This window comes from Erinaceus europaeus, chromosome 4 (assembly GCF_950295315.1).
Source record: "Erinaceus europaeus chromosome 4, mEriEur2.1, whole genome shotgun sequence".
NCBI lineage: Eukaryota > Metazoa > Chordata > Mammalia > Eulipotyphla > Erinaceidae > Erinaceus > Erinaceus europaeus.
This window is the reverse complement of record NC_080165.1, coordinates 86,597,551-86,621,917: the sequence shown is the minus strand read 5'-3', so window position 1 is coordinate 86,621,917 and position 24,367 is coordinate 86,597,551. Positions and strand designations below refer to the sequence as shown.

The 24,367-nt window shown below is 34.8% G+C and overlaps 2 protein-coding genes across 3 annotated transcripts in view; both read right to left on the bottom strand.

Moving 5' to 3' along the window:
- LOC103107678 (dystonin) overlaps positions 1-24,367 on the bottom strand; it is a 552,693-nt gene that overhangs the window by 171,694 nt on the left and 356,632 nt on the right. The window contains 9 exon segments of the mRNA XM_060190003.1: positions 728-860; positions 2,211-2,299; positions 5,831-5,959; positions 16,605-16,703; positions 18,476-18,583; positions 19,292-19,375; positions 20,268-20,430; positions 22,586-22,779; positions 23,595-23,733. Coding sequence (XP_060045986.1) covers positions 728-860; positions 2,211-2,299; positions 5,831-5,959; positions 16,605-16,703; positions 18,476-18,583; positions 19,292-19,375; positions 20,268-20,430; positions 22,586-22,779; positions 23,595-23,733 — 1,138 coding nt within the window.
- Positions 6,064-13,958, bottom strand: LOC132538107 (desmoplakin-like). 2 transcript variants are annotated; one of them, XM_060190005.1, is made up of 3 exons: positions 13,897-13,958; positions 10,396-13,113; positions 6,064-9,152 (listed from the first exon to the last, which is right to left on the bottom strand). In XM_060190005.1, the coding sequence occupies exons 2-3, from the start codon at positions 13,042-13,044 to the stop codon at positions 7,254-7,256; spliced, it is 4,548 nt and encodes a 1,515-aa protein (XP_060045988.1). In that variant the 5' UTR covers positions 13,045-13,113; positions 13,897-13,958; the 3' UTR covers positions 6,064-7,253. The 2 variants fall into 2 exon arrangements, with proteins under 2 accessions (XP_060045988.1, XP_060045987.1); XM_060190004.1 differs by lacking the exon at positions 13,897-13,958 and having other exon boundaries at positions 10,396-13,885.

The following is a 24,367-nucleotide window of genomic DNA, read 5'->3' as shown; positions in this document are numbered from 1 at the left end:
AGTCTACTGACATAGAAGAGAGTAAAAAAAAAAAAAAAAAAAAAAAACCCATGCTATTGATGTTTACAGCATACAGACTTCCTCACAGACTGCAAAAAGTAAGGAACCAGAATTTATTACTTACCCCCCCAAACACAATAAATTGTGTATATAGCATCTGAGGGAGTAACGGAATTGAATATAAATACCGCACTTTTTTTTTGAGCTTTGCTTGTGTTGAATATTGTGACTATGCACTGTAAGTTTTTAAAAGTTAAAGGGTAGACTAAATTCTTAGTGACTTGTTTTACAGTAAGATGTCAGAGCATCTCCACTATAACAGTCTACTATTATTTAAAAGTCAAGGTTATCTAAGAAAACCAGACAGAGCTCACAATACACCAATGTTTCCCACAGGGATGACCCACGGGCAATTTTACAACATTATTTCTGTATTGCAAGATATATAACATAGCAATAGTAGAATGGCTTATAAAGAGAAGAGTTAGAAAAAAGAATGATTCCTTTACCATGCAAGGTAGAGATTAAGATGTCACAGGAATTTATGACAGCCAGTGTAAGATTGCATTTAATAAACAACACTACAACTTCCAAACATTTAAATAAACTCCATACATGTTTAGTCCATTGTAATTCAAGGATATTTCTTCTTCATTTATATATGCTTTTACATCATGCAATAAAACCAAGTATCTAGAAACTACCTGGCTTAAATAAGTAATATTACCTTCTCCTCTACCTTTATGTCTTCTAAATTTTGTGATTCTTCTAATTGTTTCAGAGATTCATTAAATAATTTAGAACTTTCTTGAAGAGACTTCACTTGTTTTTCCAATTCATTTCTTTCTTCGTCAGTCATTCTGAAACAGCCATAAAATACATAAAGAGAGAAGTGAAACAGATGATCTTGTAATGAAAAAAAAAAAAGGTAGCCAGTGTCTCTAAGACTTTGTGGGGACAATGGTGGTTATCCTGAGTGGGGGTGAGGTGGACACAGAACTTTGGTGGTGGGTCCAATGTGGTAAAATTCACCTGTAATTTTATCATATTGTAGACTTATTATCTTGAATTACTAATCGCTAATAAAATGTTTTTAAAAATAGGAAAGCAGGTCTTCAAGTTATAAAGATGACACACTAAGCTTAACAATTGTACAAATTAGAATATTTTTTGAAATAAGTACATTTACAAAATATAGCCCAATGTATAGATTTCTCAAGTCTTTGACTAGTATGTGAAAATCTAAAGATTATCTTAAAATCACTTAAGAGTATATTTATATATATATTGCCTTAGACAGGGGATGAAGAAAAGAATGTAAATTAACATATCAGTCAACATTTTTCTAATAAATATAAACTTGACAAAGGGGAAGAGCACACTGTTACTATGAACATGGGAAGGGGACAGTAAACTTCTATTATCAAGGAAAACTTATATAAACTCAGTAGCAAATAGCGATAAGATTAAGTAACAATTGGGAGGCTGGGTAATGGTGCACCTGGTTGATTGCAAATGCTGCAAAGCACAAGGACCCAGGTTCAAGCCCCCATTCCCACCTGCAGAAGGAAAGCTTCACAAGTGGTAAAGCAGGGCTGCAGGTATCTCTCTGTCTCTCTCCCTCTCTGTCTCCCCCTTCCTTCTCAATTTCTGGCTTTCTCTACCCAATAAATAAATAATGATAAAAAAGATTAAGTAACCATTAACTTGATTCTCTAAGTTACAATATAGTCATTTCAGGATAATCTTAAAGAGCACAACAAAAAATGATTTAAGAAAAAGGTAGATTCCTTCACTGCCTAAGATTTCAGTTGAAATATGTGAAGCACCTTGATGTGAAAAGTAGGATTTTATAATAAACATGTGAAGTCAGATCACAGTTAAAAAAAGTAAAGAACATATGCCCCATATTTCCCAAAAGATAATTCAGTATTGTCTTGAATTCTTTTCTATTGACTAGTTATTGAGCCTTTACCTCTCTGAATCTGTTTTCCTATCTAAAAAAAACAGGGATATTTGGGGTGATAATAGGTATATTTCTGGGTCTGGTAAAGACTAGGAGTAACAATAATTTAAGTCATTAAGTTTATAGTCATATTGTTATAAGTGGATCTGTGACCACTTAATGTTTCAATTAAAATATTTGCTAAACATCAAGACCACATCCCTATTTTGAATTTTAAAAGAAGTACTAATGAAATGCAACTTACTTATCTCCATGTTTAGCCAAAAATAGCTGCATTGTTTGAAGTGTATCAGATAACTGTTCCTTCTTGATTGATATTTCCTCACTAGAAATCTGAAAGGTAACAAAAACACATTTGATCTCTTCTTTAATTAAGACTGCACGATACTAATTAAAAACTAAGTTCTATTTAAGACCTAGATGATGATGATTAAAGTCACCTAACAACCTATCACATCATTTCTTTTTTTTTTTAATGTTATGTTCACTTTTTTTTAAAAAGATTTTATTTATTAATGAGAAAGATAGGAGGAGAGAGAGAGAACCAGACATCACTCTGGTACATGTGTTGCCAGGGATTGAACTCAGGACCTCATGCTTGAGAGTCCAATGCCTTATCCACTGCACCACCTCCCGGACCACTATCACATCATTTCTAAGAGGCCTGGATAATATTGATAATTTCTGGCATCACCAGGGTCTTATTACTCTCAGAATATAGTTTGTCTGAAGATAGGAAGTAGGAGACAGAGGGGAAAGAGACAGAGAGGGAAAGTTATCACAACAACACTGAAACTTCCTCCAGCATGATGGAGCCACTGAAATCTGGGTCATACACATCAAGGTAGATGGACTATTCAAGTGAACCATCTTTCGGGCCCAAGATTACTTTATTTATGCATAATTAAGGCAATCCGATCCATTCTTTCTAACAATATGGCATTGTTTTGATGAAGACATAGAAAACTTTTTTTTAAATGATTCTTTTGTCCAACTTCAACTGTGAATGTAGTTAAGTCTTAACATTCCAGGTGGCAAGAGCTTTAAGTGCCGGCACATTGTTCTTCTTGTACATGAAGAGATAGCTGATTGTGAAAGTTACTCTATCCCCCCATCTCTTGGATACAATGTTTCTTTTCTTTTCTTTCTTTCTTTTTTTGAATAGGACAGGGAGAAATAGAGAGAGGAAGGGAAGACAGAGAGGGGGAGAGAAAGATAGACACCTGCAGACCTGCTTCTCCGCTTTTGCAGGTGGGAAACCGGGGACTCGAACTGGAATCCTTGCACTTAACTACGTGCGCTTAACCCGCTGCGCTACTGCCTGACTCCTAGATACAATGTTTCTTTTCAAAATATTATAAGGAAAGAATCCATAGGTCTGCAGATCAAGATTAAAATAAAATTAAATAATGCTAAAATTCCCAATTGTAAGTCACTTGTGATGTTAAGAGGAATGAAATCAATTTGAGGAAAAGTAAGTATTTATAATACTTTTTCCTAAACCTTCAGTGAGTTACATTTGATGATTTCAAAAATTAATCGTCATTCTTTTAAATAAGTAGAAGTGAGATAAAATGATTATGTTCCCCTTATGTTCTACTTAGAGTCAAGTTTTTTTTTCATGAGATAAATAATCATGAGGCCATACTGATTTTTGAAAGAGACATCACCGCAGCAGTTATGTTAAATTTTATTTAACCAAGAAACCATAGCTTCTATTGGAAATTTATAATTTAGGCTACAATCCAAGAGTAAAAGTTATCTATCTGTTTTTATTCAGCCTGATCTAAAAGTGATCTGGTAATATTTTGGGGAATATTATATATTCTATATATTGTTTTTATATATAGAATTATCAATACAATACATAGTATTATATAATCTATGTCCTATAAAGTTTATATATATTTATATATATATTTATATATATATATTTATAGTATTATATAATCTATGTCCTAAAAGTTATCTATCTGTTTTTATTCAGCCTGATCTAAAAGTGATCTGATAATATTTTGGGGAATATTATATATTCTATATATTGTTTTTATATATAGAATTATCAATACAATACATAGTATTATATAATCTATGTCCTATAGCATGAGAAAATATCAAGGATTTACAATCCACATTTCTCAAAAGTAACTTGTTCTCCCAAAAAAAAATTCTTGTTTGGATGTATATTCTTATTTTAGTTCTTTATTTATTTGATACAGGGTTGGAAAAGTTTGCTTAAAGTATATATATGTATAAAATTCATTTGGAGATAAGATTTAAAACATCAAATCCTTTCCAAACTCTTATTTCTTCTGAACTACTTAAATATAGTATGTAAAACTGAGTTTCTATGGTTTTACTACAATAGCACAAAGAACATGAACACCTCACAAGCTTAATTATATAACTAGTATCAAGTAACTGAGAAACAAAAGATAGCCTACAGAAGTAAAGGAATAATTTGGTGGGGGCCAGACTGTGGTACACTGGGTTAAATGCACATAGTGCAAAGTACAGGGTCACAAGGATCCCAGTTTGAACCCCAGCTCCCCACCGGCAGGAAGGTGGCTTCATAAGTGGTGCAGCAAGTCTGCAAGTGTATCTTTCTCTCCCCCTCTACGTCTTCCCCTCCTCTGGTGGCCACCAGGTGGATTTATGGTGCTGGCACCCAGCCCCAGTGATAACCCTGGAGGCAAAAAGAAGGAAGGCAGGAAGGCAGGAAGGAAAGAAGGAAAGAGAAGGGAAGGGAGAAGAAAGAAGGGAGACGTGAGAAGGAAGAAGGGAGAAGGGAGAGAGAAGGGAGAAGGGAGAAATAACTTTGAGGCAGGAGTTCAGAAGCTAGCACGCTAGGTGGAGTGCACACATTACAGTGTGCAAGGACCCAGGTTCAAGTCTCTGGTCCCCACCTGCATTGGGGCAAGCTTCACAAGTAGTGCTGTCTCTCTTTTTCTCCCCTATCTCTTCCATCTCTCTCAAATTCTCTGTCTCTATCCAAAATAAAATTTGTAAAAAAGAATGAAAAAGTACTAAACAGGGTATGATGAAATTGGATTTTCAATGGTAAACAAACTATAATACATAGAGATAATTTATACCTGGAGTCTATATTGTGTCACAAACCAGTGATATATATATATATATATGTGATTTCACTTAGGTAAGGAAAAGAACTTAGAATACTTAGTAATTGAGTACATTTTTTTTTAATGAAGTAGAAATGATACAGAAAGGCACAACTAAATCCAATCCTCAAAACTTTAAGGATTAGAAAGATGGATCACCAGGCAGGGTGCCTATCTTGTCACTTGCATGGCACAAGAGCGAACCTCAGTAGCATATCATATACGTTTTGACAACAGAGGAAGTCCCAGCACTGTGGTATGTTTCTGTCTCTATTATGAATGTAAAAGCTCAGGAGAGGTGAAATAGCATATGCCAGAGACAACAGATCAAAAAGAAATATTATCCTAGATTGTAATTTTGTTTTGCTTGAAACTTTTTGTTTTCATCTAAAAGAATGAGACCTCTGTTTTTGTTTGTTTGCATAGAATGCATGGATTTACATTGGCTATAAAGCAAGATGACTTGCTATTTGGTAGTTTTCATCACAATCATCAAGATGTAGCTAACAGGATAAGCAGCATAGTAAATTCCTAGCCCTAATGTGTAATGTGCAGGCTTTGGAACAGACATTTGTGCACAAGTTGTGGTTCTTTGGGAAACTTTTTTAACTTCAATTATCCTCATAGACAATTGCCTAAAAAGTGAGGAAAAACTAAGGTAAGCAATTTCATGTTTCTTTCAGTAGACTGTATCAACTCAGTAACCCTACCCACTACTATAAACTAGAGCCTCAATGAATACCTTTTGCTTTGAGAAGGGAGATTTTCCAGCCTTATCTCCATCTTTCAATGTCTTGCTGATATTTGACACCCATTTCTGTAATTCTTTGGCTTTTTCAACCTGCTCTTTCTTTTCATCTTCCAGTGACTTCTGACAAGTGTAAGTAGTAGAAACAGAGACATTAAGTAAATGGCTGAGCTTTTCAACTAACCTTGCATAGAGTTTGTATGTAAAAAATGTTTTTTCATCACAAAAAGGTTAATGAAATTTTATTCCATTAATTGTCCATGCTTATCATGCTATAGAGCAAATATACTTCTGAAATGTCTGTGATAGAAAATGTTGGTGTAGCAAACATTTAATTATTAGTCTATCCTCCCAGCTGGTCTATCAATATGATAAACAAAAAAATCAATTTTATTCATGAAGCACTAGAATATCTTGAATTGCTGGCCTTTGCATTAGCAGTACAATCACAATTGTCTCCACAGAAAAGTATCAGTCAGTGGCAATCTGAAACAGAAAATGTCTACAAGCATATGAAAAATACACAGCATGAATAAAAGTCTATTCCCTTCGTCCAACCCATTTATAATGTTTCTTCTTGAAAAGTCTTAAAATTAGAGATTGTGGTAAACATTTAATATGCAAATAACATTCTGACATACAAGCTAAAATAAAAAGTAACTACTAAATTTCTCAAAGCAATTTGAAACACTGTATCCTCACAGATATGGGAAAAATGTCTTTACATCTTCCTCCTTCATTCCATGGTGCTTTCTGAAGGGTTCTTTCAGTAACCATAATGGAACACTGAATAAATCTGAAGCCTATAATAATGCTAGATTTACTCAGTGAACAGAGATTTTTATATTTCAGTGATGTAGAGTTCTGAAGAAAGGATGCTGTAAACATGTTGTTCAATGTTCACCAAGTTTATTCCGTAGTCTATGTAACACACTTTTAGTATGGGCAAGATTCAAGAAACTAATTTGAAAGCTAAATGGAATGACTATTAAGAGCTATAATTTTTTTTATAACTTTGAACTTAAAGCTTATTCTCTCTTCTGCGCAGTTAACTATCTCCAGCCCTAAAGAAAAACTGTTTCAAGGGCTGGTAAAAGAGCTCACCTGGAGAGTGCACTTTTTTTGTCACATATACAGTCCAAGTTTGAGCTTGGCCCCCATGGCGATGGATGAAGCTCTGGTGCTGTGGTCTGTCTCTCTGTCTCTCTCTTTCCTCTCCCTCTCTCTATATACATATATACTTATTTCTATTGAAAAAAGCTCAGAGCAGTAAAGCCCAGTGATAGCAAAAAAAGAAAAAGTACTTCAAGTTTGTGACACAACTACTAGACTGTGTATTTAACTGATATCATCAGGCTATGAACAGATTTCATTAACTAGACAGCATTAACCTTATGCAAAGTTATTTACAGATGGCTTATGAAGAATAATAGAGGCTAGAAATTCCTGTCATCAAGGGTTCAGATACTTCTAAGAGTTTAAGTCCTGTGTGGAAATCAAAATCAGCTTTTTCTAAGGCTTCTTTATATGTCAGCTTTCTTTTTGTTTGGGGGCATATTATATTTCTGACGTACGACTTCTGATCTTTGAGCTTGGTAGCAATGGAGACATCTATAATACCTACTTGGAGAGCCTCTTCTATTGACAACCGTGAGTGAACCTGTGGCTCTATCAGTCCCCCTGTCAAGTACTGAAACTCCAAACAACGGATTCCCATTTCCTTACTTATGATATTTGCATTCACAGCTTCTACCACTGACATTGCTTTACTCGTAACTGGATGGCCAATCCCCGTGATTACTAATTCACACTGCCGCAGCTGCTGAGCAAAACCTTCATCAATCAGGCCTCTATGCAAAGCTTCAGCCACTCGGTATTTTTTTCCAGTAAGTGGGTCAATTATCCCACCAGTACTGACTTGTGCTTCCAGGCATCTGAGGGCTGTAATACGATCAACCAAATTCCTACGGGAGGCCTTTAGGACAGAGATCCTTTCCCCACTTGTAGTCAGCCAGTACCCTGCAAGAGGACTCTGCAAATCCTTCTTGGGAACTAACCGGCTCAGCAGAGAATCAGCAAGTTCTGTAAGTGTGGTGAGACCCTCCTGATACATTTTGACCAAGGCTTTGTCAACTATTCCTTGTTCTATAGCTTCATCAATGTTAAATTGTAATCCAGTTTTACTATCAGTCAATATATGTGATGGTTTCCCATAGGACTCAAAAAATGTGGCTTCCTTCCACTGATATTGCTGCCTCGAAAGTTCAAGATACGTACTTTTTTCAATTAGGTTTCTCTGGAAAGCCTCATAAGCAGTCAGTTCTGCTCCTATTTTAGTGTCTACTACAGAAATCCTATGAGTTTTCACTACATTGAGAGTAGAAATATTCCTCTCCCCATATGGAAACAAAAAGCACTGACAATCTACATCAAATACACACATCTGCAATAATTCTGAGTAATACAGAGCTTGCTTGTTATTGGGATTAGGAAAAACTCTTGAATTACTGGACGGCTCATGTAGAAATTGTAAGATAGCATTATTTAACAATCCCTCCTGCAGAGCAATCTCTGGAGGAACTCGAATGCCTCTCACAGGGTCAATGACACCCCCACTGGCAATCTGGGCCTCCAAAATGTGTTTACCTTTCTGTCTATCAAGCATCCTGTTTTCCATAGCTTGAAACACTGACAATGTCTTAGAAGAACATGAATATCCTAAGGCTGCCTTCTCTGCCTCAAGGAGTCTATTTTTGAACTCAGGGTCAATAACTCCTTTATGGATTGCATCTTCAACAGAGTATGTGTGACCAGAAAGGGGATCAATTATAAAACCTGTTGCAGCTTGTGCTTCTAAAAATGCTAAGGCGATCATTTTGTCTATTATGATTTTGTTGGCTGCTGAGGCAAAAGACATCTTCTCTTTTGTAGATTCTAGATAAAGTCCTGCAACGGAGGTGGGTTTTGTTAAAAACTTGCTAAGAGTTTTCTGAACTTCTTCAACAGTCTTGAGACCAAGTCGTAGCTGCTCAACTGTTTTCATGTCTAGAAGCTTAGCTTCAACCAACTGCTTGGCAGTCACGGTGTGGCGGAGTCCTTTGAATTTAAATTCATCATCTCTAACTGAACAGGCCTGATCTCCACTGAAACTATGGAAGGTCTCTTGTTCTAAGCCCTTTTTAAGAAAATCCCTTTTGAGTCCACTGGATACTCTGCACCCTTTTAGCATCCATTCTTCAGCACTGGGAACTGGGTTCTTTTCTTGTTTTAATGTTGTGACTTCTGTGTGCATATCATACTGTTTGTTCTTAGCTATCTGTAACAGGAATTTATAAGACATTAAAGGTCATCTAAAGAACACAACACAACTTTAACCATTCTAACTTCAAACAATTCCTAGTATAACAAACTGGAAGTAAATTTTAAACCAAAATGGGTTCAGGAACCCATTATTTATAATAATGTTTAAAACACTATAATATTTTACAAGTCTGCATTGTACTTTAAATAGCAATAAAGATATAAAATGGGGGCTAGGTGGTGGTGACCCTGGTTCCCACCTGTAGGGGGGCAGCTTCACGAGTGATGAGCAAACCTACAGGTATCTCTCTATCTCTCTACCCACCCCTCCCCTCTCAATTTTTGTCTGTCTTATCAAATATAAGAAAAATAAAATAGGGGCTGGGTGGTGGTGCACGTGGTTAAGCACACACATTACAGTGCACAAAGACCTGGGTTTAAACCCCTCCTCCCTACCTGCAAAGGGAAAGCTTCACAAGTGGTGAAGCAGGGCTATAGGTGTCTCTATGTCTCTCTTCCTCTCTATCTTTCCTTTCCCTTTCAACTTCTGACCGTCTCTATTCAATATTAAATAAATAAATAAAAATAAAGCAAAAACTATATTTAAAAAGATGCTAAAAAGCTTAAAACTTGAAGGAATCATTCTAAGTGAGATAAGGTAAAGTAGAAGGATAACTATTGGATGATCTCAAGAGAAAATACAGGATAAAACTTGGAATAGATGTGGTCTGTTGCAGCAAAGCCAAAGGCTATGGGGAGAAATGGAAGGAATTGTGAGAGGATTGGGGCCCATAGCACCATGGTGAAAAAGGACTTAAGTTGGTGGTGGGAGAGCTGTGTAGATCCCTATTATGAGGATATCAGAAATTAGTTTGTTTCCCTAATAAAATGATTCTGAAAAGATGATGAGATGCTATGTTTAAAAAACAACTGAGATGAAATTTGTCCCAAAATATGTTAGAAAATGAGCTACTAGCTTGGCTTCTTTAACTTTTTTTTTTAAGTCATACTTCTCAAAGCATAAACCCACTACGTTTGTGTGTTTATTAATAAACATTTAAAGGAAATGATAATTTGTACTAAAAATACACGGAGGTACTAGAAAATTACAGCACTGTTTTCAGCCTGAACTATAAATATCAAATTCAAAAGTTAGGGTTTTTTTTTTCAAAAGGCTAGCTGAGAAAAAAAAATAAAATAAAAAAACAGGCTAGGACACTTGTTAAGCAGTTGATAAGGCCTTACAATGCATAGAGTACCTCTAAGGGTGCCAAGAGCTTCACTAGGTTCATTTCATGTTTGTCATCTTGATTCCTAGTTGGTTGTCTGGAATTGTGTAGAGATTGTGCTCTTATCTTCTCTATTTCTGATAATCTTGTAATAGGGTTTGTCTCATCAAAAGTTATCTGCAACTCAGTGCTTGTTTGAGAAAAATACTCAGAGTAACATGGCTGGCTTTTCTCTTTCTCATGTGGAGCTCCTGATGACAAGAATTGGATTTCCTTTGGCATTTGTTCAGTAACCTGCTGTTGCCATTTTTCTTCCAATTGCTTTGGCTCTTGAGTCCACTTCAGCAGAGATCTGGTTGTTGGGTAAAGCTGTCCTGCACTCCTAGCAGAGAAGTCACCAGAGTGCTGACATTCCTTCCCTGTCACATCAAAATCTGGTTTGAAAGTACAGCTTTGGGATGCATTCTTTTTTTGGATTTCACACTGAAGCAAAACTAACTGATGCTCATGTTCTTTTACCTGTTGATCCATTTTTTGTTTCAGATTTTCAACTTCACACTTCTGGGCCATAAGCTCATCTTCCAGTTTCCGACATTTCTGGTAATGATTTGCTTCCACATTCTGTCCTTGTTGCATTTGCTCACGATACTGTCGAAGCTGTCTTTCAAGCTCTTGAATATTTGTTTCACAGACCTTAGCATTCTCTTGAGCTCTGCAGTTTTCTTGCTGAAGAGACACAAAGTCAAGCTTTATGCCTGAAATATCATTTTCAGTGATAACTTTAGAATCCATTAATTTTTCCATCTTTTTCCGAAACTCCTCTGCTGAACGTTTGAATTTATCAGATTCTTCCTGAAACAGAACCATCTTTCTGTGGGTCATCTGCTCCTCTATGGTCTTTAAGTGCAACTCATTTTGTATCTTTTTCAATCTGTTATGCAGCTCCTGCACCTGAGCTTGCTGGAGCTGTACTTTCTGCTCCCCCAGTCGTTTTTCCTCTTTGGAAGCATTCAGTTCAGCACTCAGATTTCTAACCTCTTTCTCAGTGTTCTGGATAATGATGTTCTGCTGATCACACTTTTGCTTAAATTCACTTACTAAATTCTGACTTTTGGCTAGATCTTCTTCTAAGCATTTAATTTTTCTGTGGAAATCTTGTTCTGTTTTTGTCTGTTTGTGCAAGTGCTCGTTTGTATTGCGTAACTGATCTTTAAATCCATCTGCCTGAATCTTCAGTGCCTCACATCTTTGTTGGATAGCTTGTTTTTCTAAAACCACATTTTCCGATTCTGCCTGGATTCTCTGCATCATTAATTTGGTTTCATTATTCTGTCTAGTAAGTTCATTTACTTTTTGTTTCAGCATTTCTGCACACTCATTACTTTTCTCCAATTCTTCATTAAGCTTTTGGATTTTGTCATTATTTTCTTTTTCTGCTTTAATATTCTGGAGCAACTGCTCATGGCTTTTCTCAAATTGTTCTTTCAAATGATCTGATTTTCTCTGGCAGAATTGTAATCTTTCATTAGAGAGTTCCTTATCATTCTGAAAAGAATTTACTTGTGAATTTAAATGCTGAATATTCCTCTCAGTCATAGCATGTGTTCTAGTGATCCTATCTACTTCTCTTTGCAATTTCCCTTTTTCCAGTTGAAGAGATTCTAGTTCTACTTCATAATTATGCTTTATTTTCTTAAGATAATTCGCTTCTTGAATGACTTCTTCAGCTTTACCTGTGGTTTGGCTCAACTGCTTACCCAGTTCTCTTAGCTGTTGAGAATATCCTTCCTCTACCTGATCCTTCCTTTCCAATTCTAACTTTAGGCACATAAGTGTATTATTTGTTTCATCCAGTTTTTCTTTTAGCAATCGAGCCTTTTCCTCAGATGAAGTTTTTTCGAGCTGCAGTGCATTAAGCTCATACTTCAGCTCTCTCATGTCTTTTTCAGCCTTTCTATTGGCAGTTGTTAACTCATCCACCTGTTGTTTGAGTTCTTCTGCTTTCTGTTTATCAAGTTCCTTCTGAAGACTTGTTCCTCTGCACAAGGTATCACAATTTGGCAATGTACTTTCTCTACATGAATACTGAATTTCAGCTATTTTTCTTCTAGCTTCTAATTCAATTTTCTGTTTTTCTTTCAACTGTTTCTCTGCTATCTGCTTTTGAAAGGTTAGATCTTTCTCCATCTGCATTACCAGCTTCAAAAGTTCTTCTTCTTTATCTCTCTTTCTTTTTAATTCTTCCATTAACTTAGTTTTTTGCTGCTCCAAGTCACTGAGACTTGAATCTTTCCTTTTAAGATGATCTTCCAATGTTCTTCTTGTGAAAGTGTTTTCCTCTAACTGATTCCGAAAATTCAGGAGGTTTTCTTCCACAGCAGCTCTTTTGGCTTCAGCCTCTAATGTGAGCTGCCTTACCCTCTCCAGCTCCCGTTCTGCAACTTCCTTCTCTCTTACAATGGTCTCAAGTTCCCTACGGTATTGCTTGGCTTCACTTTCAGCTCTCAACTTCTGCAAAGCAATGTCTTCAACATTTCTCTGCTGCTTTCTCAATTCATTTTCTGCAGCCTCCTTCAACTTTGGAAGTTCTTCCTCAGCTCGGGACTTCTGTTTCTTCAGTTCAGTTATCATATGCTCTAATTCACTGATCTTTCCTGTAAGTTTACTATTCTCAACCATTGTTGCCTTCTGACGCTGAAGCAGATCTGAATATGCTCCATGTTCAGAAGTCTCTTTGCACCTTTTAATCTACAAGAGATGTTTAAAAGGGTCAAATCTGTTCTACTCACATTTGTTTTTAAAAATTTGAAGCAATGCTCATAAAAGTACTTATAGAAGCAAGTGAAACCAGCTGAACAAACACTATTGCCAATGCCACCATTTCACAGCACCACCACCATTACTATATCACCCACTACCACCATCACCTACCACCACCTCCTTCAGAGTAAGCTTCAGAAGAAACCCAGCTATAGGAGAAGACAAAATTTAAATACCCTTCACAAATGGCATTTAAGTAAAATACATTTTCTCTTGCTTCCCAGGAATAATTTTTAAATATTAACAAGCTCAGGGATGCATAGCATAAAAAAAAAATCTTACAAAGCATATAACATGACCCCTATACTTTCACACATGAAGAAACTGATGTAATGGTTACTTTTTTTTTTTTAACTCACACAATGGGTGGATGATAATGTAATCAGAACTCTCACAAAATTGTCCAATCTCAATACAACCTTGTCTTATAAGCAAAGGCCACATAACATAATAGGAACTAAATATAGTTTATTAATACTTGAAATATACTTGTTTTATGATTTAAAAAATAAAATAGAAACTTAGACGAGAGAGCCTCAAGAAATAGTAATCAAAAAGAAAAAGGAGAAATTATATACAAAGTTGTAATCTCTAAAGTCAATTCCTTGTTTATACTAGTCATGTTATGACAATTATAATCATTGAAACTGTTAATGCAAAGGCAGCCGTAGTCCCTGGTGGCTTTAAAGAACATGTGCTTTACATACTCACAGATTTTGCTGCTGCTGTAAATGACAAGCCTCAATGAATCCACCTTGACAAGTACCTTTAGATACTCCATAAATATAAAAATATCTGTTAAATGTAGATGTTTTTACAAAGATACTTAGGGATTCAGCAACAATGAATAGAGTAAAAACTATAAAATTTTTATTCCATTGATGACAGCATCAGTCTCAGCTGGGAGGAAGACATTTTACATTTACTACAGAACTATATGATCAGAAAATGGTTTATAATGAAACTTTAATTTCTCTTTAATAACCACATAAAATAATTAATTTCATATGGTCAATGCAAAATCATTATAATTAGAAATTATTTCAATAAAAGCTGAGAAATTATCTTAAAGGATAACTTTTTTTCTCATTGAGAAACAATGATGGATTTAACAAATTTATATTATTGATCATATGTCATATTTCACTCTCTCTTATTTACGGACCCCCTAAAAATTTGGATTTATACTTTAAGTTGTTTCCTTTGTTAATCTAAATATGGCTTTTAGGGTCATGGAGATATCTCAGGGTGTTAGTGTTAGAACACAGGATTTACATATGCCTGAGTTCCCAGAGGCACTAGGATCAATCCCAGTTACCACCATAGGCCAAAGTTAAGCAGTGGTCTGTTCTGTAACCTCTAATAAATATAGATAAATATTTTAAAAACATATAATTTTATAAAAATAAATTATTTTAATGAAAATTTTTAATAAAAACTAAGTACATGGTTATAATACTCAGTATACTATTTTTACTATGGCTGATTTGCTTTCTTATAAATCTCAAGCTTATTCAAATAAAAATAAATTCATCAGGTTTTCTCAAAGACTCCCAAAAAGGTAAAATATACCTTATCTCAGAAATTAATAATCAAGACATATTCCCCTAGACAATAGCACTAGAGAGCAGAGTATCTTTTACTGTCCAATATCTACTACTAGAGAGATAATATATTGATATCTCTCTAGACATTTTGGTTTTATCTTGTGAAATCAACTTGCACTCCACTCTGATTTTTGTAAAATATTTATGTAAAATATTTATGTAAAATATTTATGTAAAATTCTGTTCTCAGATAAAAGATTTAAAATAAAAAATACTACATTTTTGAATCTGAAAACTAAGCTATACAGAGAACTACACAGACATTCCATTAATGTGATCCTTAAGAGGTGTGTTTTTTTTCCCAAAGAGTTATTAATATTAAAAAGAAAAAGAGAACCAGAACATCACTCTGACACATGTGGTGTCAGAGACCTCATTTAGGACTTCAGGAATGTGAGTTCTATGCTTTTCTGCTGCATTGTCAGCCAGACCTTAAGTGATGAATCTTTATAATTATACTTTTTGCATGATCTTATATAATCCATATAGTTTTGATTTTCAATGTACTATAAACATTTAAGATTTAAAGGGATGATTAGTATATTCATACACACTTCAGACTTTTTTGAAATTTCTTTTAGTTGTATCGACAGCTGGTAGGCTATGTCACTAGAATAAGCAAAGTAGTTCTTACATGTGAAGTCTGATATATGCTATAAGAAAGAAAATCAACTTATTTCATTTTACTATTAACTACTAAAGTACAAATTAAAAAAACACAGACATATAAAATGTAATCAAATCTCTAATGATAAATGTGGATACTCTTTCATAGATAAGTGATAGATGCCAATTATTGGGATGTCATCAGTATTCTGGTTCTCCTTTTAAGTGCAGAGGAAGCTAGTTTAAAAGTTTTGCAATTAGCTAATGTTAGTGATTTAGTTGCCCCAAACCAACAAAATAGTTTATAACAGCAGTCACATTCTAAGAAAGTAGTATCTACTAAATAGGTGTTACTGTTTTAGTTCTTTAATTATACAAGCAAAGTTAGACAAATTTAATTATATTTAGTGTTTCAACAGTCAAATTTAAAACGGATGATACTTCCAAATTTAGCTTTATAGAGTTAAGTGTATTATTTTTGTCTGTTCTGAATTTACAAATGGAAGCACATCAAAACAACAGAGAATAGCATGATCCATTCAAAATTAGATAAGAGTCATCCTCTATGCCAAAATACTTCATAGTAACTATCCTTTTTCTATTTATAAATATCTAAATGTATAATCAAAGACACAGAAGTTCAAATAGAATAATGTCCAAGGTCTTTCTAATTCATACCAAGTCATTTTGGTAGAAATAAATAAAAAAAAAAACCACTACACTGTTCTTCAAGTATAGCATTAGTATACGTATAAGCACCTGCTACTTTTAAGTCCTTGAAGATATAAATAAATCTAAGGATATAAATAAATCTAAAAATGCATAAATCAAAATATGTTCATGTAGCAATAGTAATTATGTTTCAAAAAACTTGTTTCTCAGTTGTGAGAAAACTTCAAAATAAATTCTGCCAAACTACCAATATTTTATAGTTGAAAGAAAAGCATTTAAAACATTAACCTAATTATATTAGACTGAAATTTTAAAAAATTTTCCACTGTAAAGAATCTTAAAAACAAACCAAAAATGTTGTAGACTTCTATTCTTGTTTTCACTATAATTTTATAATTAAACAATTACTTACATATCAACTTTCAACCATGTAAATTTATCATGTAGCTACCCTGTTTTCCCCTAAAACCATACTATACCTCCTTCCCAATCTCAGCTCCTTTTTTCAGTTAACAGTTCATGATTAATGATTACCTCCTCCTCTTCCAGCCTCTTCAGTGAATCACCAGCAAATTTAATATATTGTGTCATGAGCGTGACCAGAGCAGTATACCGGGTCCTGAGATCCATGAACTGTAAGCAAGGAAAAAATAATAAAAATAGTTCCTCCAGTTGCTATTAATGGGTTATATTAATACTGAGGACAATTATAATTTTAATTAAGCTTTACTAAGTGTGTAACTCCCCAACAATGACTACCATCAAGGGATAAATAAAATGGGGCAAAGCATACTAAATAACAATTTCTTCTAAGTTCAGTCATGAAGTATACTTATGACTCTATCGTTAATAATCAATCTTGAATAAAGATTTTCAAAGTACATTAGATATAGAAAAATTCTTTCAATGATAAAGAATTCTGGAACTAAATAATAATCAAGGTTGCATAACATCGTGAATGTACTGAATGCCACTAAAATATACTCAAAGTAGTATTTAAATGGTAAAATTTTTATTATATATACTATCACATAATATACAAAGAGTAAGTGACATAAGTAAAGAGATGAAAGACAACTAATAGATGGTTTCATTCATAAGTGGAGTCTAAAGTTCTAATTTACATGAACTTGCCAAAATTTAAAAAAAAATCCAAACAAAACAGAAGTAAACAGTAAGACTTATGAGAACTATGGTGGTTATCTTTGGGACGTGGGTGGTGGATGTGGTGTGGAACTATATATCATAATCCTACAATCTTGTAACATACTACTAATAGAAAATAAAAATTATTTAAAAAAATTATCTAAGGGGATGGAGAGATAGTTCAGCAGATAGAGCACGTGCCTTGCTATGTACATGACTCAGGTTTGAGCATGTGGGGTAATGCCATGGAAGAAAGCTCCAAGTATCTTTTTGTTGTTTTTTTGTTTTTGCCATTAGGGTTATTGGTGGGGCTCTGAGCCTCCATTATGAATCTACTACTCCCAGTGGCCATTTATTCCCATTTTTTTTGTTTCCTTTCTATTTTTATTTGGCAGGACAGAGAGAAACTGAGAGTTCAGGGGAGTGGGGGATAGGGAGAGAAGGAGAGAAAGATAGACACTCATACAGGATAGGAATATGATTCGACCTGTCAATGCCCACATTCAGTGGGGAAGCAATTACAGAAGCCAGACCTTCCACCTTCTGCACCTCATAATGTCCCTGGGTCCATACTCCCAGAGGGTTAGAGAATAGGAAAACTATCAGGGGAGGGGATAGGATACAGAGTTCAGGTGGTGGGAATTGTACCCCTCTTATCCTATGGTCTTGTCAGTGTTTCCATTTTATAAATAAATAAATTAATTAATTAATTTAAAAAAGACACTCATGAAGCATTCCCCCTGCAGGTGGGGAGGGCTGGAACCCAGGTCTTTGCACATGGTGGTATGTGCACTTAACTAAGTGTGCCACCACCTGCCCCCTTTTAAAGTTTTTATTCATTATTATTTTGAATATAGCCAGAGAGAAACTGAGGAGAGAGGAGAGAGGCCTGACACATGCCTCACCACTTATGAAGTTCCCTTCCTGTGCATCCCTCTGCCCCTTGCAAGTGGGGGGCCAAGGGCTTGAATCAAGGTCTTTATGCATTCTAACATATGTGCTCTACTAGTTGCACCACCAATGCCCACCCACACATTGTATTGTTTCCCCCTTTCTCTGTCTCTCTATCTGAATTTAAAAAAAAAAAAAATCAGCCCAGGAGTAGAGAACATATACATGCACAGTGCCTCAGTTCCATAAATATGTGTGTTCCATAAATATATGTGTATGTGTGTGTGTGTGTGTGTGTGTGTGTGTATTATTTTAAGTACTTTTTTTTTCTTGTTTATTGTCCCTCCCCTCTATTACATTTTAATTACCTCTTGAATAATGAGGTCTGCTGAGCTTTGCATTCTTCGGCGTTTAACTGGAGATTTTTGCTGTGAATCAACCATGGCCCGGTAGGTCATTGTTTGTAACTCATAGTCCTGTGTAAAGAAGTCAATAAAAATTAAATTAATTAAAACATAACATTCACACTTTATTCTACAGTAAGTCAACACAGAAAAAATGGAACCTAATTTAAGTAACTTTATAAAAAGAATATTTTTAAAACTACATTTTTAGTAATCTGCCCTATCCTGGGATGCTCCCAAGGTGGTGATAAAGTCAGAAATTTTTTGGATGTTCAGGAACATTTCCAACCGTTTGTAAGTTCAACACTTAAACATTTTAAATTTAGTATGAACATTCTGTTACAACATGCTAGGAATAGTCAGACTCTATTTTTCTTTATCTAGGCAATGGGACTATGTACCTAAATGACCAAATAAAGTTTAAAAAGCACGAAGGGGTTCTCTATGTTATAAATATATTCTTCCATAGAAGACTATAGCAAAGTTTGATGCGTGGAGGAATGGAGAGATGGAGGAAAGTATTACATAAAAGTCATAATTCAATTTCAAAGCAATGCATTAACTCTGGGGATGAAGGTGGATAAAAATGTGTACACTTCGTAGAAAAACTGAGTAAACTAGGCCCTATCATGTTACTTAGCTTCATATAGAATTATTAGCTGTCAGGTGTTCAAATGACAATATTATTTGCATTTTAATCATTACATTATGTACAAAAGTTTTAAAAGGACAAAGTAGAAACACATATGTGAAACTAAATTTAACAGAACAGAATCTTACCTTCACTGTAGTTGAATATTGTTCTGCATATTTTTGACATTCATCCATTTTGCTCTGTTTCATTTCTATTTCAGATACCAGCATCTATAAAGACAGAAGTTCAAAAGAAAAACAATGATGAATGTCATGCTATTTGCCTACTGAAAATGACTCAGAACATCATTTAATGTTACAGTTATTTAGCCTGCTGAAGTTAATAAGTAATTTTCCCTGTGAATAAATTACGAATTTCCAAATTAAGCCACATGTGACCTCAGAGGGAAATCTCAAAAATTGCAAAGAAAAAATGACCAAATTAACACATGAACTTTCCACATGTAAACTTGGAGTTCTTAACCCCTACCTAGTCCTCATCAAAACAGAGCTAGAACTTACTAACTTCTTAAAATAAAACAGAAATCTCAAAGCATTTAATTCTCTGACAAACTGTGATTGTTTAATTTTATACCACCATCCACTTCTATTTATTTATTTTATTTCTTAGGAAGAGAAATTGAGAGGAAAGGAGAATTAGAGAGGGAGAGAGACAAAAAGCCACTTGCAGACCTGTTTCACAGCTTGTGGAACATGCCCTTTCTTTGTAGGTGAAAACTTGAACCCAGATCCTTAAGCATGGTAATATGTGTGCCCAACCAGGGTCACTCCTGCCCAACCCTCCCACTTTCATTTATTAAAGATCCCACAATACTACTATGGCCACGAAAGTATGAGAGAAATCTCCATAGACATAACTAATGATCATTAGGAATTTGAAACATACCCTAGAGTGTTGCATACTTGATTTTTATGCTTTCAAATATCACTTACAAAATTTAAATTAAGTGAAGGTGTGTGTAGGTATGGGTGCAAGACTTTAGTATTTATGACTTTTTCCCCACCTTTCACCAAATAATTTCTTTTTCTTTATTAAGGGAGAAAATACAGGTCATGACTGACAAGATGAAGATACTGCGTTAATACGATTCATGTTTTATACCTTCTGTTGATTCAGTTGTGTGGCGAGGGATTTACTATTTTCAGGCTGATTTTCTTGAATTTTTCTTTGAGTAGTTTCCACTTGCTGGATCCAGTCATCTAAGGGATGGTAGGTATCTCTATAGTACTTCAACGATTTGCCAATACCTTGTAAGTCTCGAAGTCTATGAAAATAGTACAGAGAATAGTTAATTTCCAACAGCATTCATTGGAAGGGTAGAAAGCATTGAACAGAAATGAGAAGACAAAACTGCTTTGCTCTAAGTACTGAAATAGGGAGTATGTGTATAGAATTCAAGGCTACAGGGACAGCATGCAAGATAGCTCACTTCGACAGTATACTGGATCCTCAATGTTCAGGAACCAGGTTAGAGTCCTGTACCCACCACACTAAAGGATAAAGGAAGCTTCAATGCTATGGTGTCTTCCTCTCTGCTTTTCTATCACTGCTCAGTCTTCCTATCTTAAAAAAAAAAAAAAATCAAATATCTTTCTTAAGTCCACAATATAGTAAAGAAGTATTAGGCAGGGAGTCGGGCTGTAGTGCAGCGGGTTAAGCGCAGGTGTCGCAAAGCACAAGGACCGGCATAAGGATCCCGGTTCGAGCCCCGGCTCCCCACCTGCAGGGGAGTCGCTTCACAGGCGGTGAAGCAGGTCTGCAGGTGTCTGTCTTTCTCTCCTCCTCTCTGCCTTCCCCTCCTCTCTCCATTTCTCTCTGTCCTATCCAACAACGACGACAGCAACAATAATAATAACTACAACAATAAAACAACAAGGGCCACAAAAGGGAATAAATAAAATAAAAAATAAAATAAAATAAAAATTTTTTTAAAAAAGAAGTATTAGGCAGAGCTATGTATGAAAATTAACTGTGTAAAACTAACACTATATGTTTTGAAAAGTTGTCCTTGAGTGGTGAAGACACCCCATAAAAGGAAGAATAAAAAGAGGGGATGTGGGGAGTGTAGGAATATGAGGAAGAGGAAGAAGACAAGGAGAAAGAGGAGAGGTGGGGGGAAGGAAAGGGAGAGGAGAAAGGGAAGGGAAAAGGGCAAGAGGTAGAAGAATAAGGGAAGGGTGAGAGGGGTCAGGAGGTAGAGGAGACATGCAAGGGGAAGAGGGAAGTGGAAGAAGAGAAAGGGGAGAGGAAAAGAAGTGAAGGAGGAGAAAGGGAATGGGGAGGGAAAACAGAAGACGAGAAAGGGAAGAGGAAGGAGGTTAGGGAAGTGGAGGGGGAGGAGGAGAAGAAGTCAAGGCTATAGCACTGGAATTCATATCTCAAGGGCACCGCAAACCATTTTGAGTTGGTAGTTTTGAAATAAGGACAAGATGGTTCAATGAATAATTCAACATGGACTCAAACTTTTTAAGGACAGTGATGAATATTTCTGTTTCTATGGTTGAAAATCACTACATTAAATCAATACAGACAGAATATTTAAATATAATCTTAATTCTCAAGAATAGTTCTATATCACAGAAACATTTATTTGCATTAGTGTAAATACAAAAATGAATGAAGATGCTATTCTATTTTTTTTAAGATGGCCTCTAAAGCCATGCCATTTCCTTTCAGTTTTTATTTCTGGTCATTAAGGAAATGATTTCAAACTTTTTATATCTTCAATTACAATGAACACCACATCAATCAGTTTATTTACAACTGTTATATCTAGCAGATTGCTACATACAGTCCTATCAAATAAGTGATCCAAGTTATTATTAAGTTTTGGTTTATTTTTACAATGTAAATTGGTTATAACTAGAAAAGTATAGCAATTGTTTTTCAGAAAATGCCAAATAAATTAACATACAAATGTCAGAGTCCATCAGTACTTTTAATAGCACATTTATGCATATTTTCAGTTAAATATCTAAAGTCCACCATATAATAAACAAATATTAGGCTGAGCTATTTATAAAAGTTAACTGTATGTTTTAAAAACATCCCAAGTTTAAATTTACTGAGAAAGGGAGTCAGGCGGTAGCACAACGGGTTAAGTGCACATGGTGCAAAGCGGAAAAACCAGCATAAAGACCCTGGTTCGAGCCGCTGGCTCCCCACCTGCAGGGGGGTTACTACACAGGGGGTGAAGCAGGTCTGCAGGTGTCTGTCTTTCTCTCCCCCACTGTCTTCCTCCCCTCTCTCCATTTCTCTCTGTCCTACCCAACAATGACGAAATCAATAACAGCAATAATAATAACTACAACAATAAAACAACAGCAACAAAAAGGAATAAATATTTTTTTAAAAATTTACTGAGAATGCAAAAGTAGACAGGACATTAGTGCTAAAACTGAACCACAGAGGTTACTAACCTGTTGTCAATCTGAACATGAATATTTTGCCACCTTTCAACTAATTGATCAGCTTTTTCCTTGTGCCAGTCAAAATCAAGATCCCGTTCTTTATAGGTTTTAAACATTTCATCACTGATGGCTTTAGCTTTCTGCAATTCATCCTCTAATGCATGAAATATCTCTCTCTTTTCATCTACTTCAGATCTCCATTGCTAAAATGCATTAGTCAGTAAAAGTTACAGACATGTATAAACCACTTATTAGGTAAACATATCATTTCTTTATTTCAATATCTACAAATGACTAATATCAAAGCATAGAAAGGGAAGAATATCTTTCACTTGTAAAAATACTATGTTAAATCTCATGAAAGTACAAATGTTTTACTGAAAGCTGATCTTTAAAAAAGCAACTTATAAGGGTAAGCCTAATAAAGTTTTTTTATCAGTAATATATTACAAATCTCATCAATATGCTACTTCTATAAGCTTTTTAAATGTCATTAAGAAAATCTTCAAATTACATTTTTTAAAATTAATAACTTTTAAAAAACACCAATATAATTTTCACAACTTTAACAACAGTGTTACTTATTGCTTTATAAACTGATGAACAGATTATGAAACAGTATAATTAGCCTTCGTCCTTTCTTAAACCCATCTATTTCTTGTTTTCTTAAAATAAGTACTTGTCTTACTAGATGAAAAGTGAAAAATCATAATATAAAAAATAATTCTCTGTAGCAAGTGTGTACCATTAAAAATTAACTTAGAGCTTCAGTTCCTGTGGCTGACAATAACATTAAGTTATAAAAAGCTACTTTATAGAGATTCAAACAGCAAAAGAGAAGAATTCTCAAAGCAAAAAGAACTGCACATATTTTATAGTTAGATGTGGCATTATATTAACAAATTAAATGGTTTTAAATGCATTCAAATTAAGATACTTAACAGTTAATGTCAAAAAACAGAAATGCTAAAGAAACATTTCTAATCTAGGAAAAAAAACAGCCTACTGAGACACATACCTTCAAAGTACTTATAAGATTCTCAAGATTATTCTTATCAGCTATAACTGCTTCTTCTTCACACAGTTTAGTTTCATAGAGTTTTACAAGAGCTTCTGCAGACTGAGTGTTTTTTAATACCAAATTAATAGTTTTCAACCTAAAGAAAAAGAAAATTAAATCATAGTTTCCTATTAGTAAATATTTACTTTCCTATAATATAGTGATGAAACACCATACGAAAACAGGATTGGCGACATCCTTCAACTGAGAATGCTGACACATATACTAAAAGATTATCATTATGCTGTCTCTCTTCTTAATAGACAGCATGAACTCCAGCCCATGCCATGCTTCACAAACGATATTTAGCAAGAGGTTCCAACATAAAAAATGGTAAACTTTCAAATATCAAATAGGCCAACCAAAGGGAAATTCTATAGACTACAACAGATAAAATTATCAATATTATAGACAAAAATGTGGAAAGATAATAAATCCTATCCTAATTTCTGATATTCATTCCATTTTAGTTAGTTATTTATGTCTATATTATTGGATAGAGACAGAGAGAAATTTAAGAGGGAATAGGAAAGAGGAAGAGACACGTAAAACTGCTTCACCACTTGTGAAGCTTTCCCCCTGTAGATGTGGACCAGCGGCTTGAACCTGGGATAGTGTGAACTGTAATGTGGGCTCTTCACCAGGGGCACCACTGCCTGACCCTGATATATTCCATTTTCAATGAGTGATAGAAGTCTGGAAAAATATTTAATATATCTGTTCTAAAGAGA

What these genes read in the sequence shown, in the direction of transcription:
- LOC132538107 (XM_060190005.1), bottom strand. Translation starts at nt 13,044, where the DNA reads ATGGTTGAGAATAGTAAACTTACAGGAAAGATCAGTGAATTAGAGCAT. An exon ending in AGCTCTTGGCACCCTTAGAG is followed by an intron (nt 9,153 to 10,395) that starts GTACTCTATGCA and finishes TTCCTGTTACAG; the next exon opens with ATAGCTAAGAACAAACAGTA.